This window comes from Astyanax mexicanus, chromosome 11 (genome assembly GCF_023375975.1).
Source record: "Astyanax mexicanus isolate ESR-SI-001 chromosome 11, AstMex3_surface, whole genome shotgun sequence".
Taxonomy (NCBI): Eukaryota; Metazoa; Chordata; class Actinopteri; order Characiformes; family Acestrorhamphidae; genus Astyanax; species Astyanax mexicanus.
This window is the reverse complement of record NC_064418.1, coordinates 10,105,076-10,124,788: the sequence shown is the minus strand read 5'-3', so window position 1 is coordinate 10,124,788 and position 19,713 is coordinate 10,105,076. Positions and strand designations below refer to the sequence as shown.

Here is a 19,713-nt window from a genome sequence, read left to right as displayed (position 1 = left end):
TTTAACAAATGTTAATGAAGGAGTAAGGCCTGTTTAAACTCACCTCTGCAGTAACTTAACTCACCACTGGTAATATAGAAGTCAGTGTTTTAATTGTACAGAACTAGTAAAGACAGACTGTAGAGTATTTTGGAATTAAATGTGTTTGTTTGTGTTCAATGGACACAGACAATTAAATTCTTAGTCAACAATTTTTTTATAGTAGAAATTGTCAATTACACCGATGAATTGTTGCAGGACAGGACAGGACAGGTCAAGACAAGACTCATTCACACCAGTGAACACATTCAGAGACACACAGTGATTCTACTGTACCTTTCACACTTCACAACTCCTGGTCTTGTAATCAGGAATCGTATAGTCATAGTGGATTAAACAATACAAGTACCTGGTGACCAGAATGAACCTATGACGTCTGCTTGTTATTTTTTTTTTCTTTTAAAATGAATGTCAGTATAAGATGAGCAATCAGTTCAAGGTGCCTGTGTGAGGACTGGCAGCAAAAAGTGCAGCAGGAATATTGAGATGTTGATTTCTCTGTGCAGTACTGCTGTGTCTGATACACTCATACCAGTGCAAAAATATTCAGAAACACTGTACAAAAAGGGTTACAAATAACAGTACTTACAATATTAATAAACACAGTCTCAACTGGTTATTAATCAACATAAGTTAGGACACTGTTAAACATTATTACGTTTTAAATGGATTTGAGCCACTTTGACATGCTGAACCGATGTCTAAATCTTATTGAGGTGATCCATAGAGACTGCTTGTTTTTTTTTTCTAAAATGAAGGTAAGAGATGAGCAATTCAAGTTGTTTGTGTGCTGACTGGCAGTAAAAACATACAGAAGGAAAAGATATATATAACTCCACCCTTGGCTTGGCGAGGCATCAGCATTCATTCGACAAGCTCTTGGATTACATCTGTCAGCAGTTCACACTTAGTGATGGAGCCTCCATATGCCTCCAATCTAAAGCTTTTGTTGATGATTTCTAAAAACAGTCATGACTAGAAAATTGGGCTTAAAATTGTGCAGCGTGAACTTCACCATGCATGACCTAATTAACACAATTATCAAAAGGCAGCTTCAGAAGTCTTGTGAAGTCCATGCCTCAACAGGTCAGAGCTGTTAAAGCAGCACAAGGGGCACCTACAAATTATTAGGCAGGCGGTTTAAATGTTTTAATCTTTAATGTTAGTGACACTTCATTTAACACTTCATCTGAAATCAAAGGCATTAAATTGGGTGTACTGCTTTTGCTGGGTTAATGGAAAGAATGTCATTGTATAAAGCCATAAGAGCATTAGTGAGGCATGAGTAATGATGTTGGGTGATTTTTAAAATACTTTGAATCATAAAACACTCATCCCAAAGGTATTTCTGAGTGCTTTATCAATTCTGAGTAAATATAATTCCATGGATTCAAAGTGCAATGCTTAGGGGGCTTTATATATAGCAGACACCAGGGATTCCAAGAAAAAAATAACAGCTCAGATACTGATTTCATGACATGCAAGACACCCACCTTCAATATATAATGGTTCCACCACATCATGGTTGATGAGCTCAAAATTCTCATGACCGATCCAGTGTTCTACATTTCGCTTGCGGCCGGTAAAGAAGTTATCAACGACAGTCACCTCATGACCGTCCATCATCAGCTTATCTGTCAGGTGAGACCCCACAAAGCCTGCACCACCAGTAATCTGCAAAAAAAAAAAAAAAAAAAAAAAAACACATCCATACAACGGTCACTTAAAAAATGTTTATAATGTACATTCAGCACATTATCTAAAATATACAAGAAGAGTCAAAAGTCACAGTAATGAATGGATGTTTCAAGATGGTGGTCAAGTACTGTACTTAGAAATAATTTGCTCATTACTTGCTGGGGTATTTAGATATCATTTTCTCTTTTGTTTCTGAAATAAATTGATGTCCTATGACTTTGACTAACCCTATTTAATTCAGATCATAATAAAAGAGACTAGGCTGGATTTCAACTCACAATATTGAACATAAAAAAAGTATATATATATATATATATATATATATATATGCCACTTCTAGGAACAACAGAATCAGGAACAGGAACTTGAAAAATCCCATTCCGTCAGTTAATCAGGTACTGATAAAGCGCGGAGCAATATATATAAAATAAAATAAAAACATAAAAAAAGAAATTTACTGTTTGGAGTAGCATACAATCATATCCATAATCTACTCAAACTAGCACACCCCACAGTCAAATCTCTCAATATACCCACTAGTCAAACGCTTTCCATTTTCAAATCTTTATATGCATCTTGACATATTATTAAAAAATTAGGGTATCAGAGATCTCTTTGCATAAAAGCATGTACCCCTGCTTGAGGAGGTAATATTTTTGTATTTCTTTGAAAACATTTAATTTTATAAATCTGAGGAAAAAAAGTTCTGATTACTGATCAACATGGCAGGAAACAGAATATATCGGTAAAATAATCAAGAAATTAAACATATATCTTTCTGTCATCAAATAACAAACAGAAAACAGATATATGGTTTTGAGTATTTGAGTCTTTAAATGCCAGTGGGTTCTGTCTCTAAGCTCTAATGATGTAAAATACAGCAATAAAACAATAAAAAAATATTTTTTGTAAACTCTCTTACATTTCTCAAAACTGACAGATGCATGGAAAACAACATTGATAAAATCAATGTAGAGAGTCAGCATTAAAGGTCACCACCTTTCAGCTGACTGTTCTGAGCACTTCCTTTCATTTAAAGTCAATCTGACAGATTCAGACTTCATGAAAAGAGCATCAAATTGTTCCTGAATTCCTGCCTGCTGCTTTTATAACACTGTAATATATCTGGCCCAACAATCTGGACTTTTCAGGAGATTGCAAGAAAATACTAGGAGATGTATTATACTGTAATACTCTTACCAAAATCCTCTTTCGATCCTTCTCGGACAGAAACTTCACAGGTGGATATCTTTGGGTAAAACTGGAAAATGAAGAAGGAAGATCATGTGAGAAATGAGTTAATTTATTCTGGCACCTGGCTTTAAAACTGGTCTTCCCTCAAATCAGTTCAGACCCTGTATGAATGCACAATATGTCTCTCTTATGACAGTAAAGAAGGAGAACAGTCATTACATCAGCAGTAAGTAGAAAGAAGCCAAGAACCACAAGTCTGCCTTGGTCTGAAAAAACTAAACCATGATTTATTGTGTAAAAAATGTTTGTTTGTTTTTTCAGATGGTTCGCCTTGCAATCCTCACCTACTAAACAACAAAATAAGAAAAATAACTATAATTATGCATGATTCATGAAAAAAAAAAACTGGCATAACAGATTACGCTTATGATTCCACTGTACCTGTATCTACGGTACTCTAACTGTGGATTATCCCTTATGTACAAACAGATGTAAAAGGGAAATAGTTGGAGGCATGGAGACATGATATGATTTGATTGATTTTATGGTGACCTGTTCAATATTAACAGTTGTTTAATTAGAAATTGTCACCTTGCATTATAAAAATAGCTTTTTTTTCTAGTCACCTTATGTAGCATCACCTCCAGTAATAATTTCACAGCAATATCAGTATTTATCTAAAATCTATATACTTTGCAGTTTTTGCAGACTGTATATCCAGGAGTTGATTGTAAATGCCTCCTTGAATAAAATTAATTTTGGTTCTACACTGACTGAACAATCAACTCAGGACCGGACCGTGAGATTGGACACTTCTAACAACAGCAGCTGTCTCATAGTAATAACGAGAAGCTTGCTGGTCTTGATTCAACTGGAAATAGAAACCCGCTTTCTACTGAATTTCCTCTTCCAGTCAGGGATTTTTTTTTTTAAACATTCCACTGCATACTTATTTACATGCCTGAAGCTGCCAGAATATAAAAATCCTTAGCAGACACAAACTTGCTGCACTTCTGCTTTGGTGTTAAAAAATGTACATTTATTACATTTTTGTTTATGTGTTCAGATCTACTAATCTATGTTGTCTGTTTATGTATTTTTTGGACCGGGTGTCTCATTAAATTCTATCAAATGTAATAAAATCCTGAAGTTAAATTCATATTTAGGAAAAGATAATGCTGCAAACTACACAGTCTTAAAAAAAAAACATTTACTGTTATGGCAATATGCCAATATTTAGACACAATTTCTATAAACTGGACGTTATCTTATAGGAGAAGGCAATGAACCTAACCTATACTGCTAGTGTAGTACATAAAACAAACAAATACTGAATTCTTCCACCTCAGTAACCTCTGTGTTATAAGGTACAATCTGACTACATAATATTTAGATAATATCATAATACCTTCATAATAGCATATTACATATCTCTGTATTTTTATACCACAGGCATTCACTTCCACAAGGCTAAGTGCTGTGTAATGTCAGTTGTTTTGTTCGTAGCATTCTTCATATTCATGATATTTATTTATATAATTGTTTACATAATTGTGGCATTCTGGGGAAACATAAATGAAAGTGAAGAATTCCACATGTAAGAAATTTCACTCTACAAAAGCAGACTGTGTGACTTTGTGCTTGTTTTTTTTTTAAGCTCACACACATACTGTTATTTAGCGTATTATTTTTTAAAGAACAAAACAATTCCTGTCAACGATGTGCCGGGATTAATTATCTATGAGAAGCAAGGTCTCATCACTTTGTGGAAGAAAAATAAGAAAATGCATATTTTTCTACTAATATTATGCAACAAAATCAGCCACTGAGATAAAATGAATGAAACTGGAAAGAAATAACTCAGAAAAGATCTAAGCTAAATTGCTGTTGACAAAAGAGGTTCTTTGCTTCTCAAAAATAAAAAAACACTGACATCAAGTAGGGCACTTTTTGGAGAATTTTGGAATTTGGAAAGTGAGATGTGCCCCAATAGCTGAAAGGAACTTTTTTAAATTAATGTTATCCTGCCTATTGTCCTTTCTCAATCTATGGTTCCACATGCTAAACAGATCTGATAGCTTTTGCTATATGCTACCAAAATATTACACTACTCTTAACAGAAAATGGTCTGTTCCAGTCAAAGATGTCAATCATTTCACGTGTAAGTAAATTTCTGCTCTCTTACTGTATAGCAAAACAGTGTACAGAAATATGGCTATATTATCACATCCTTCATATTCATGATATTTATTTATATAGTTTTGCTCTGTGTTTGTACATTTAAATTTTTCCTCACATGCTTGCATTACATAAACCCACACGAATGTCATATGTGACATTCAGGGGAAACCATAGGTAAGAAAATTCACAGACTGACTCCTGCAATGGTGTCATCCTGGAACAGTCCCATATTGTAACTCAGTGAGTTCCATAAATATCTACTAAAAAAAAAAGCAGAATGTGTTACCTGGTGCTTGTTTAAATACTTCTGTGGCAACAAGACTGAATCAAGCACGTATTTACTTGTACTCAGTGTCTTATCATATTCCCTTGTGGATTTTTAAGATTACAATTTCAGAAATTCAGTTCTTTACAAACATTTTTAAGAGAATTTGAAAGAATGGTGATCAGACTGCATGACTAGGTGCTTGTTTTTATACTCCTGTGGCAATGGGACTGAATCAAAAAGCTGAATTCAATGATCAAGGGCCATGTCCCAATATCTTTGTCTACATAGTATATCAAATAACAGCATAGTGTCAACTTACCTAAGCTCAAGGTCCCGAATCTTCTCCCTCAGTGGCGCCACGGCCTGCAGATTAAAAGTAATAAAATAATAATAAACAAACAAATGATTGCAGAAAAGGTGAAGGTAAAAGCAAAAATAGCAAAATATATATATATCTTAAAACTCCAGTGAAACATTGGTGTTTTCAGACTCACTCTCTCCTGTAATATACAAATGTAGGTTGCAAAGGGATGTTTGCAACAAACTAATGCATGATTAAACATGTCCAAGTAGTGCATTCTATGGTCATTATCTAAAATGTTCTAATAGTATCAAAATCTATGAATTTCAGCAGAATTTGGCAGATACCAAAGTATTTTTTTCAGCACTGTACTGTGTCAGTTAGTTAGTTATTTGCATAAACACATTTCTAGGCTCACAAACATACTCTTATCCACAGGTAAGAAATTTAATTCTACCAAAGCAGACTGTGTGACCTGGTGCTTTTTTTTTTTTTTTTTAAGCTCACACACAGTCATTTATTGCATTATTTCTCAACAAACTACTTGTGCCAACTTTGTGCCGAGATTAACTATCTATGAGAAGCAAGGGTTCTTCACTTTGTAAAAGAAAAATAAGGAAATGCAAATTTTCTACTACCTTTATGCAACAAATTCAGAGACTTGGATTAAGTGAATGAAATTGGAAAAAATTAAATGAGAGAAGATTCACCAGAGTTTTTTTGCTCATTATAAAACAAACACATGGTGTTTGGTCTGTTTCAGCCAATTATGTCAATCATTTAATGTGTAAGTAAATTCCTGCTTTTTTATTGTATAGCAAACCAGTATAAAAAATATGGCTATATTATCAAAAAAAAGTTATTATTGTCCCTATATTAGGAGATATAGGGACAGTTTAGAGGAGAAAAAAAGATTTGGTTACAGTCCAGTCCCATATCAAATGGGCTGACACAGGCTTGTGTATAAGAGCTAAGCTTTCCTCCAAGAACACTGGCTGTATGCAATGCTGCATCAGTGGAAGTTGAAAAAGAGAAGGTGGCTGATTCACAAGCACCAGAGAAGGAACATTCTTGTCTTCACCAGCAGGTATTATGAATAGGTTTTGGGTAACTGGCCTTCCAAATCATGTTGAAAATGCACTAAATTAACAAACAAAGCTTATCCCCAGTCAGCAGAGGTGCTAGACCTGTGGTGGCTTTACTTTGAGAGGCATTGCACTCTCCATGCTTATATACAGTCACTGGTATGTATTACGGCAGCGAGATACATAACAGGCAAGACCAAGGACAGCAAACAGGAACACGAAAGTCAATGAAAGTATTTAAATGCAGCCAGGATATTCCTGTTTATTCAGTAGAGTAAATTTCATGAGCTCTACTCAGTAATACAGCCCAGATGTTTGAACATTGTGTTGATTTTCATGGAGGGTTAAAACAAAGTATTCTTTTATCAGCTAACAAAATGTTGTAGCTGCTAGGATACGGCAGATTAATCATCTTAATTGATTTTTAAAAACTTGCACAAATTACGCATCTTTTTATTCGCTGTTGCATAGAAAGATCGGACTTTATTGACATTTTGATTGACGGCCCCAGTGCCAAACACCTTCAGACTGGCGGACCTCAGGACATTTCCTGTTGTAAGTCAGCTTTAATGAAATATCACACATCAGCAGCTGCGGAAACAAAGGTCATCCTTTTAAAGGCTGGTTCAAAATGAACCTCCATCTCACAGCCGTGCGAGACACTTTGAACTTTAAGGTCAGGCAGATATGGAGAAAGCAGTTATCTAATTAGTTTCGGCCATTGATGAGTAGGCACTGAGGATAAGAACAGATGAAGTGATCACAGCATTTAATGAGCATGTTTAAGGCTCAGATCTATTTTGACTATTATTGTATGGCTGCAAACACCTACACCATGAGAATCTTTACACTAATTATCATTTCTTCAGCTCAACTGAACATATAGGAATAGTGTGTCGTTCTATAATTAAAAACTGTAGTTCTGTATTAGTTTATCTGCATACTTTGTTATTATCCTCCATTTACCCTGGTCTTCAATACTCTGAACCCACAGGAGAGTTCCACCACAGAGCAGCTATTATTATTATTATTATTATTATTATTTGGGTGGTAGGTCATTTATTCTCAGCACTGCAGTGATTAGCACTGATTAGTGTGGTGCTGGTGTATTAGGGGTTAGTATGTGTTATACAGTAGCTGCTCCACCGTATAAATATATAGTAAACTTAGCACAACACATACAAACGACTACACCAATAGTGCAAGTATGCAAAAAAAGATAGAATTCGATCTGTAATTCTAGAACTGCAATTGCTCCTATATAGAGTGAAAATGGGTATATAAATAATGTTATACTTGATCAGCATATAATGTAAACATTTGAATTAAAAGATCAACAAAAATGAGCCAGACAGCAGACAAATATCTGTGGGTTAAACGTGCAGCCCCCCACCCTCATTTCAAGCCTACTGACTCATGCTATAAATTCAAATGCTATAATAACATCTTAAAAATGTCTGATAGATGTCTGGGCATTTTCTTGATTCTTCTCTGTTCTCCGAAGTGTTTTCCATTTGATAAATGGAGGTAACATTGTCCAAATTGGGTAGAATGTTTATAAGCACAGTCATCCAACTTTAAGAAACCAAATAAATTCAAGTTCTCAGTTGTTTCCTGGCACATGCATTGTTAAAGGGCATAGTTCCCCACACTGAATTGATTTTTTTAATTGAAGGCAAATACAGTTTTCAACTAGGTTAAATTTCTCTCCAGGAATGTGCTCCTTAAAGCTTTGCTTGAATTGACTTGGCCCAAGCTCAACGCTTTCACAGAAAAGAACAGGTCGACAAGTTTCAATGTGAAATTTGCACTTGCCATAGGCTTGCAGCCTATAGTTTCTATTATTTATTATTTATTTTTTTTATTGGACATTATGTTTATTACCATTAGCCTTTTCAACGCCGTATAAAACCTCTGAAAAACCATTGAAGAACTTTTTCTCACTGCAATAATAGCGGCACATCTTTTTAAGGTGTATGAAGTAAAAATAAACAAGATACTTACGGCACATTTTATAATAATAATAATAATAATAATAATCATCATACAGGATGAACATTATTACACAACTGATCCCATGTCAAAAAGGCAAAAGCAAAGGTGTCACCTCAGCTAATTTCTAAGGTTTTATATGAAAGAAAAACACACTACACTATGCAGGACTAAAGGGCAGACAGATGAGCTTTAGAGAAAAAGGAGAAAATCAAACATAGAGAAAGAGACATCAAACAAAAGCAGCTCGACTTCACCAACCTCATCTATTCTTTGTTCGATCTTCGTTTCTCCATGCTCCTGGATGGACCTGTGAGCAGGAAAAGGTGATTCATGCACAGCCATAGCCACACAATACATAATCACAATTTCCTTTCAAAACGCCCAGGCAACCTTTAGCTGAAATACTTCATTGCACATTCTAATAGAGACACATGGTGGAAGCCTGTCAACAGCACCACATGGATTCATGCTCAGACAGTCTGAAGTTGGCTTTCTACTGATCCCCCTAGAGCTTCCAAACTGCACCACACTAAGCAGGTTTAATCCACAGGTTTGATTTGCGACAGGCAGAGACGCTCGTAACACACACATTTCACAAGACACACAGTCTATCACTGTCTGACTTACTGTTAGTTTTATCTGCACTACATGCTGTATGTGTCCAGCACTCTGTGTCTCTACATTAATGAGGGCTACATATTCTGACTCTAGGATATTCCTAAATGTCTTTATCCTTTGATATTCAATTAACTGTTGCAAATAAAATCTATACTGGTTAACTAAGCACTCAAGTAGCCCTGAAATTGCCTACTACGAATCTTGGCTTTAATAGAAACAAGCAGCTCTGGGTTTGATTGGTAATAAGGGTGTGTCTGGTTCTGGTATGTTGCCTTACCAGAAGCGTGCACCACAAAGCCGGTTTAGCAGTTAGCCAGATATCTTAAGCTTAAAGTTGAAGGTTCTGTTGTTTCTGTTTCTTCTATTATTGTCTAATGGAGAACCAGTTAATCAGGACTGAGGCTACCTCTACTAGTTGCATCTTTCACATCTGCTATCTTGGGTCTGAACTAAATCAAGGCCTGAACCTGAACTAGGTAGGAATAAAATCACTCTAATCCTATTTCATCCTAACAGACAGATGTCTGTGCAGTTTTCAGCTATGTACGCCAACATGCTTTCCATTTAATAAATGGAAACAGAACTGATGCACAGGCTGTCATCTTTAATTTGAGGTTTTATGTTAATCTGCACTGAGTAAACAGTCTATATGCAGAGTCCTCACTTTTTCAGATTATTGGTGCATTCATTGTTAAAGGGTATATTCCCCTCTCAAAACAGTTCTTTATGGTATGGATTCCACATAAGGTTAGAAACATGTTTTTTAAGATTTCTGTAAAATTTGACAATTATGCCACAATTCCTGCAAATTTTTCAGAAGCATTTATTCTGTGAAATTCCTGTTCTACCACATCCCAAGAGTGTTTCAGTGAAGAAAAACATCATGCTGCAAGAAGCCAATTGTGGCCCTAAAAAGATGCACATGGTCAGCAACAAACCTAAACTGTAATAAATCAATGATTGATTAGTATTAACTACTCTGACATATGGTGACCTCATGTATGGATGAATGTATTGTATTGTATTGTATTGTAAATAATTTTCTATAGAGGTTATACAAGTTGTGTGTGCGCAATGCTGAACAACATTGAGTGCAAGCCAATAGGTCTTTTTGGATAGGTCTTTTTGGACCTTCATATAGTTTGTTGTAGATCTATATGTGAGATTATCTGCAACTTTAAAATTAGAAAGCACCTTTACCTCATATTGGTGTAGGTTCCCCAGACAGCTGAAAAACAGAAAAGAAAAGAAACCAAAAAAAGCAAGTATTAAAATAAGGTTAAAAATGTTATATTAAACAAATACAGTAATACATACATATATATATATATATACATATATATATATATATACATATATATATATATATATATATATATATATATATATATATATATACACATAAACATACTACACATTAATCTTGTATAAAATATAAGATCAGTTCATCTTAGTTCATCACGACTTTTCTATGACCTACGACATTTCTACGATTTATCTATTCACAGTGACTGAAACCAGACCAGACAAACTTTGCATTGCTGTATCAAAAAGTTTGAATTTTGGAGGGATATAAAAACAAGGCGCATTTAGGCCACTCACACACAGTGATTGAAAACACTCCGTTCAGTTTGCACAGAAGAGAAAACGAAACGAGAAGTTAAGTTTTAAAAATATTAGATCAAACACTCAACAACTCAACACAAAAAAATAGCACATCTGGGAATCTGTCGTGTCTGTCCTTAACAATTAATTTCCGCTCACTAGACTCTGAGTATAAGTAGTGAATCTGGTTAGTCTACCAGACTGCACGCTCTCTGTGCGTCAAAGCCTACACAAAAATGATTACACATTGTGGTGACTGACGCAGATCAACGCAACTATATGTTCACTGAGCACCGTATTCTTGCCTTTGTATTTCCATCTTTACCTGCTGTGTTGGTGTAATTATAGATAACAATTAGACATCAACTGTTGAATACGTATTGTGCATCACCATGAGTAATCTTTGTTTTCTGGTGTTTTCAGAATGCAAACCCCACTGTTATGAGGAACAAACTGCTTCTCTGATATTACCTGTGAGATATTGCTGGTAATTCCTGGTTCCCTATAGAGAAAATGTACTATTTCTTAAACAAGAGCTCTAGAACTAGCTCCTGTTGCGACATAAATCATGGATTTAACAGCACAGTTGTGTATAAGATGCTATTTACACACCCTGTCTCAAATAAATGTGTGTGACCGGCAAACAAATTGCTCTCGTTTTTTACGAGCAGGGAATGAGTAATGAATAAGACATGAGGAGAAAGAGAAAAGGGTGAAGAGTGAAAAGTCTGACAATGTTTAATGGTATGTTTCTCATAAGCACAGTGAACTACTGGTTTGTTTACCATGAAACACACATGCTATACTGCAGCCTGCATGGCTACCTCTAATATGAATTTTACATTGCACGAATATTAAGCAAACAGAGGCCCATATCTGTGCCCTGTATGTGTGTGTGTTCTCATATATAATGATAGTAAAAGCCTTTTGACTCTTGACCTGATATCGTACTATTGTTTGATTATGTTCCAATGAAATGGAAGTCATAATCTACATCAAAGACTGGAAGTAAGCCACTGGGTTAGCTACCTAACTGAGTACTACTGCATATTTTCACGCCAATTCACAAGACACCAGAGACAGCGACTGGAGTCACACTTAGGGTGTGTTCATATATATCAGCTTTGGTTCAATTAACATGAACCCTGGTGAGATTGCCCTGTTAGTGCTGTTTATAATAGCAAGTGTAAACTGTGAAGCACTCTGATCACACTGAGCCAAATCACTTGAGCAGATGGGCCTTACTCTGTTTAACAAATTCTAGTGCAGTTCGTTATAACAACAAACCAAAGAGATTTTAAATAGAGGACCACATAGAAGTCACACAATGTGTATTAAAGTATATAGTGGATATTATAAAAAAAAATAACATAAAATAGTGTCATATTGCCCAGCTCTACCTTAACACCTATCTTATTAAAATATTCAACTAAAGTAAAAACTTTACACTTTAATCAAAGCTTAAGTGCCTCGTTTTATATACATTGTAGTTGTGTAAAGGGGGAAAATTATCAAAAAAAAATAAATAATGGTGTTCCTCTTCCAAAACTTTTAAAACATTATGTATTATGTATGTATTTTTTTTACTATACAGCCATCAGCTCAGACCTGCATCCAAAAGGTTTAAGACACAATACTCGCCTCACACACCAGAAACAGAGAATACTGTATACTAGGGTTGCAACAATTAGTCAACATAATCAACATTTATTTAAAAAGAAAAAAAAACAAAAAAACTGATGACTCATTTAAAAGACTACTTGCACATTTATTTATAATAGCATCAGAACAGTCGACTACAAAAATAAACAATAGCTGCATCACTGTTCTATACAGTCTGTGTCTTGAACTGACACACTGCTTCACAACACAAAACACCCATCTGGCAGCAGAAACTCTGTAACTTGAAAAGCTAATGACCAGTTCAGCTCTGTGTACAGTTGTTATCTCCTTGTCCTTGAAGACATCCTGGTCCTGAATAAACAATTTATTTTATAGTTATGTATGCTTGTCTCCACAGCGTGTCTGAATTCACACCAGTCAAAAACTCAGCACCACCAATTATTATTTTATAGTTTAGAAAATGAATACTAATTTAAACAGAACATTACCTGCCTGCCAGAAATATAACTTGAAACTTAATACAGAAATGTTTTCTATAATTAGAAATGTCCCAATACATTCTAGAGTTGCTGTTAATTAAAAACGTGAAAATAAAAAGCCAAAAGAAAGATAAAGTTCATTTTAATTTTAACTCGTAATTCCACGCCAAATTGCACCTTAAATATTTCCGCAATATAGCAGATATATAATGGCCACATCAGATCAGTTTAATCATATGTGACATAGATGAGTCATTCATGTTGCAGTAACAATGGCAAAAAAACCTGTAAGTCCAATACAGGTAATTTAATCTGCACCAATGTGTGGCAAATGCTGTTTTTTTTTTCTGAAGATTAAAGTAAACAAAACTAAACTGAGCTCACTCAGAAATCTGATAACCCAAAGACGATGTTCAGCACCATGGAGAGCAACTGACCAACAAACAATGGCAGCTTGTTTCAAGGATAAGTGGTCAAGGTTTATGAAAGAGGTGGAAATCACAGAGAGCACTGATAATGTACTACTTTCCACTCCAGGCCTTCTATACATCCCCCCTTTCAGAAATAAATGGCAGATCTAAAAGTGGTTCCTGAACCAGTAATTCAAAAAAATAAGACAACAAAACAAATCATTTTTAAGACCCTGGCAACTCAAAGAACCACATTGGCACTTAGAAGGCTGTAGCCTGGCTAAAAGAGATTATTTTGATTTAATATTTACCACTGACTGCTATTACACATCTAGCATTTGGTGTTGGTCAATACTGCAACTCAACAAAAACTCTTTCCATAGATACATTACTAAGATCCAAAAAGCTGATTAAACAAATATATTACATTTCTAATATTGATCATTAATATTGTCCCATTTTGTTACGCTAAAAGATGCTTGAAATATTGTCCCAGAAATGTGATCAAATTCAGAATTTGAATATGAATATTAAACATTTACTGCACAAATAAATGAAAAATAGTTGACATATTAGCTTAATGGTGTTGTTGGGATGACCTTAGAATCTTAAAAAGAGTCCGGGTTTTAGAGGGTTTTTATTATTATTTCGGTAGTTGACTGACCTGACAATTATTTCACAGATTACCAATTATTTTATCCCCTTTGTCTCTGCCTCCTGTGGGTATGCTTCTCAGTTTCTCACTTTAAGACGATAGAAACATTTAAACGCGAAATGTTCTGATATTTACTGCATAGAAATGTTGTGTCACTTTTGGTGATCGAGTGTGATCGAGTGAATATTGATAAGCTTCTTCTCATCCATCACAAGGGAGTGAACTGGAATGCAGTACAGAGCTGTATAAGCCAGTCTACTGGAATGTACTGCATGGTATATCTGTGTATTACATTATGTATGTGTGTATGTACCGATTTATAGACATATCCTTTCAAAACAAAGACAACCTAAATGAAAAGCTCCAGCCCTATTTCCCAATATTTACTTAAAGTTTTCTGTACACAAAAGTCAAATTCTCAAGCAACCAGATGACATTTATTAAGGCAAGACAGCGTTTACTCACAAACAGGCAGAACTTCATCCTCAAACACAGCTACAGAACTTAAATTATGTGCAATAAAATGTTTACAGACCAATTTCCTTTCATATGGATTTGTCTGTGTAATACTGATCCTCCTAAACTTGTTTTCTTGTCACCGTTTCTTCACTTGGACCCATATCCCTGTAAGGTTACTTTGTGACATTTGTTACTGTGTGTTACTTAAATAAATTAGGAATATAAATTGGCTTGAAATGTATTTTTAGGAACTACGCCGACATGTCAAAAGTCATGGGACAGCAGTATGTAAACTGATCATAAAATGAAGCAGCCTGGGAACTCCCACACCTGTACAAGCAGAGTATGAGCTAGGCCTGATTGTGGGTGACCATGTTAAAGTGGTCAGGCATTTTACTTTCCTGTTTCCACAATGTTCTGTGTGTCTCAGGAATACATGAAAGGCATTACCGCCCACAGTGAACAGCACAGTGGGTGGTAATGATTGTGATTAGCGGTGTCTGACTAGAATTGTCCATATTTTTTTTTCCAGTTTATAATTCTAGGGCAGAAACTAGGCTTGGGCGATGTGTTCAAAAAGTTTATTTCCATATTCTTTAAATATATGAGCGAATCTCGATTTCAATTATGATTTTTAGTTCATAAAAACTTTTTTTTTTGTAAATAGCACAATTTGAAGTGATTTGCAATTTTGTTTTTTTTTTACATTTAATTTGATTTAACTGCTGTAAATTATTACTATGTTTTTTTTTTTGTTTAGTATATCTTGTGGAGATGAAGTCCCAAAAGGTAATATTTTAGGACCTGATGTAATGAAGTGTTGGTTTACATGCAGGGTAATAGGGATTAATATTAGAAATTGTTTTATTAAACTTAGGGAAGGGTAAAATATATTATTATTAGTAGTAGTATGTTCAGAGCTCTCAAAAATCACTGTAGATTAATAAATAATTATTTAACCCCTTTAATATAATGTTAAATTTATTATCTACTGTATGTCCAATAAAATGAGAAGCACAATTGAGTGATTATTTATTTGGTGCAGTTAGACCTTTTGTTAGATTAATCAGGATGAATCAGTGTTTTTTTCTGCATCTCTGGTTCTGAAGATCTTCTCCTCCAACTCCTGTGTGTTTTGGAAGCTTCCCTGCTCTAAAGCACCTGGTTTAAATAAATGATCAGATTGATATTAAAAGTCATAATCTAACTAAATTTAAGCTTGCTATATCCACAGACAATTCCAAAATTATATTGAAAATATAATTAAAACCCTTAACACTAATACTACACGCCTATATCTTTAAGATTTTTTTTTCTCAAAACATTACTTAAGGTTTCATGTTGAAAATTATAATTGTAATTGTTATAAATCTAAAAAAAAAATGGAAGAAAATATGCAACTGTCAAAATATGATGAATACAAATCCTAAAATTGGCACATCCTAAAATTGGCACCCTGAACTTTTCATGAGCATTTTAAAATCGATAAAATGATATTAAATTATTAAGTGGAGTAGAGAGTGAACAGACAGCTTCTCCAAGTGTCCTGTAGGAGATTATTTTACAGTAGAGAAAATGGGTCCTGTATAATTTACACCTGTAGCCTGTATACGGGTCAAGGCCTGTTAAGGAGTTAAAGAGAGGTTTAGTCAGAGTTAAACTCAGTTTACTTACAGGCGATGTACGCGATGAGCGCGAGGGCGACGAGGAGCTTCATGATTCTTCTGTTTATGACTGAAATCAGCCAGTTCACCAGCATCATCCTCCACAAAACCCAGCATTGAAACGGGAAGCCGCGCGAGCTCCCTCACAAACTGCGCATTATTAAACTCTGCTGCAGATAACCCAGTCAGACTAACCTACTTCATATAATAAACAGAGTATTTAGGGTTAATTAACACTGGGTAAACCTATAGCAGAGAGCATCTCTGCACATGTAGGTTAGTTAACCTATCTACAGAGCTCCAGCAGCGGGTCTGAGAGCTGAGCTTAAAGTTCCTGCTGATCTTTAGCTCTTCACAGAGTTCCTGACAGGTCAGAGCTGCTGCTGGAGAGACAGGTACAGGTAGGTAGTTCGGTTAGCTAACCTAGCTAACTAGCCAGCTTTCCTCCAGCTAGCTACCTCTCTTCCACAAAACTGCAGCAACAGACGCGTTACCGTGTACAATAACAGTCTAAGGACAGCGGGGCATTTCTGTGTAACATTAGGAGTCTCTCTGTTTCTCAGCGCTGTTTAAAAACAGTCCCATTTTTCTCCTTCACCACCAGCAGCAGCAGGTTTCTGTTAGCCGCTAGCTCAGCGCCGTCTCTGGTGCGGACATGTTGCCTGCTGGCGGAGTTCTCCTCAACTTTGATAAACTGCTGTTTCTCCTCCAGGTTAGCAGACGCAGGCACAGCAGGCGTATCTCACACCCTAAACCCTCCCTGAAAACCGTCCGTATTTAAAATAAACCAAAACAAAACAAAGCAAAGCAAAAATCCTCGCGGAACTTCAACGCGCAGCGACTTCTCCAAGCGGGCCGAACACAACACGAGCGATGATCTCGGCTCTCAGCTGCTCAGCCTGCCGCGGCAGCAGAAATACACAAACACATGTTTACTTAATATTAGCGGTGAAAACTACAGTAAAACAGCGCTGCCCTTAAAGCAACACGAACACAAAAACAGGTTTAGTGTTTCTCACTTTCTGTAACCCGGTTACTAAAGAAAGCTAAAAAGTTTATTTTCCTCCAGGCTGAAGGTTTGTGGGAGCGTTGTCAGAGGGAAGTAATCGAGTGCAGAGTGCAGATGTGTTCACCCCGAGAACAGAGCGCCTTTCACAGAGAGCACAGCGGTAATACTGAACAACTCACAACTACTCACTCAGTACTTTTCCACTAAACTCTAAACTCGCTCTCTTCTGACCTTTGTATTAAACAGCAATAGGGGTGTGCCATATTGTATTGTACGCAACAATATCACCAACCTTTTTGAATATTATGAACAATATTTTACCCTGAAATATGGTGCCACATCACTTACTCTTAATTATTACATCAGGGTACTACTTTTGTACTGTTTTTAGCAAAATAAAAATTCACACTGTTCCCATTTCACATTATATATATCTACTAGAGCTTATATCTGACCAGTAGCATTCATTTTATGTCAGTCCTGAATATATGGAGTGCATTATTAGTATCATGACATTCTGTATCATTGAGTTCTGTTACAAATCTGATTAAAAAAAAAAAACATTTTTTAATACCTCAGTTAGGGGGTGCCATATCATATTGTATACAATAATCAAATTTAATTTTGTTGCAGTAGTGTATTTTTGAAATATATCTTTTTTTAATTCAGTGTTTTGTCATATCCCCAATAGTATTGTTATCAAGAAAGTACCATGAAATATCGCAATTACTTTAGGGCCATATCGCCCACCCATAAACAGAACTGTCATGCATGTGCTTTGTAAAACTGTAAAAAAACAGGTTAAAAATTAAATGCAGCGACTAACTGTGTCGGTCCATGAGCATGTCACCAGAATCCCCCCTCCTATCCGTTGCTGACAGTATAGGCATCCTGCCAGGTTTGAGATTCTGGCAAATTTGACACTTTAGCATGATTAAGCGAATTTATCACTCAGGAAGAAAGAGAAAGAAAGAGGAACAAACAAACAAAAAATAAGACAGCAGTAAGTGATAGTTTACACAGGATAAATTAGGCTTAAGTGTAGAAATAGTGTAACTTAGCAGCAGGTAGGCTAGCAACAGTATGTTATATGGTTATTGTTTATGTTAGCGAGTTAGTTAGCTACCTACCTGGCAGTCAAGGCTAGTGGTAATTAATTAGAACAGTTAGTGCAGCTTCGTACAGGCTGATAATATGGCTACATACTGTAATATATTTTATTAACAAGTATACACAGGTCTGTTCCTGATTCACTGTTTGTCGTGTGACATGATATTGCTATAGTTTAACGTTTTTAACTTCAGTTGTGATGAAGGTAGCATAGTTTCTTTGCTATGCTAGCTAGCTATTGTACTGCGCTAAGCTCTATCTACCAAATGGAGGTATGTGTTTGGTAGTATCCATGGACGCCAGCTATTCCCTTTCTTTAAATCAGTGTTTCTGTCTAATTCTCAGCCAACAGAATATTAACATCTGCTACGTTAAGCTACAAGTAGTAAGTCTGTGTAATAAACACATAAACAAAATCAGAAAAAAACATTTAATTCTATCTCTCACCATATCTTTCTAAGCTCTCTTTCTACTTTTGATAACTTAAGTAAGCAATATTTCCACTTTAATGTTAAGAATGTTTGTGTGCATTTATAGTTTCTATGCAATTTGCACTTTATTTTTAGGATTGTTGTTATGGGATAGTAATGTTTTGTAGTGTGTTTTGCCAATGTTTAAATGTTACTATTGCTGTTTGCAGTTTATGCAAAAATATTTAAGCAGTATATTAACTGCTAAAAAAGATTTATTTATATAAAGTGTATTGGACGTAAACAGTATATCTATGCTTTGTTTCTTGTAGGCTTTAGGCGGGCCCTTGGAGGGGGGTTTGGGCATGGGATTTCGGGTGTGGATATAACTCTTTAAAGTCGGTAGTATAAAATAAGCAAATTTTACAATTTTAGGAAAATGTTTTTAGAATATGCAGAAAAAAACTATTTTAAAATGAGTGTGTGGCAAACTAATCAACCAGAATATTAATTAAGTTTCTGCAACGACAAGGGTTTACTTTTGTAAACAATCACTTGCCTAACCAATTAAAAGTCTATGTTTAATATTTTATTATACAGATTTCAAATACCACAGCTCAACAATAAAAAACATCATACTATACAGTCAAACCTGGTGATTTTTTGCCTCAGGACCTGATGGACCATCATTGACAGAAGTGCTTTTTGAACCACAACATTCCTTAAAATTTCTGGTTATCAGCCTGAAGCTTCAGCATGGTTGGGTTATGCAGCAAGACCACAAGAGTAAATCTTGTGCGAGTCTCAATATTGTGGTGTGGCCTAGTCGAAATCCTAACTTGAATTCCACTAAGATGCTGTGGCAGGATAAAACCCCACCACAACAATGTGAAAGCTTGATCTCCAGTTT

The 19,713-nt window shown here is 35.4% G+C and overlaps 1 protein-coding gene across 2 annotated transcripts in view; it reads right to left on the bottom strand.

The window, feature by feature from the left end:
- Positions 1-19,713, bottom strand: part of uxs1 (UDP-glucuronate decarboxylase 1) — a 48,110-nt gene that overhangs the window by 23,840 nt on the left and 4,557 nt on the right. Inside the window, exons 1-6 of one of the 2 annotated variants that reach the window (XM_007227947.4) lie at positions 16,285-17,170; positions 10,580-10,607; positions 9,020-9,068; positions 5,700-5,743; positions 2,938-2,998; positions 1,533-1,713 (exon numbers count right to left, since the gene is read on the bottom strand). In XM_007227947.4, coding sequence (XP_007228009.1) covers positions 1,533-1,713; positions 2,938-2,998; positions 5,700-5,743; positions 9,020-9,068; positions 10,580-10,607; positions 16,285-16,372 — 451 coding nt within the window. In that variant the 5' untranslated portion in view covers positions 16,373-17,170. Of the gene's footprint in view, positions 1-1,532; positions 1,714-2,937; positions 2,999-5,699; positions 5,744-9,019; positions 9,069-10,579; positions 10,608-16,284; positions 17,171-19,713 lie in introns of those variants that run through there. The other variant, XM_022680510.2, reaches the window with a different exon arrangement.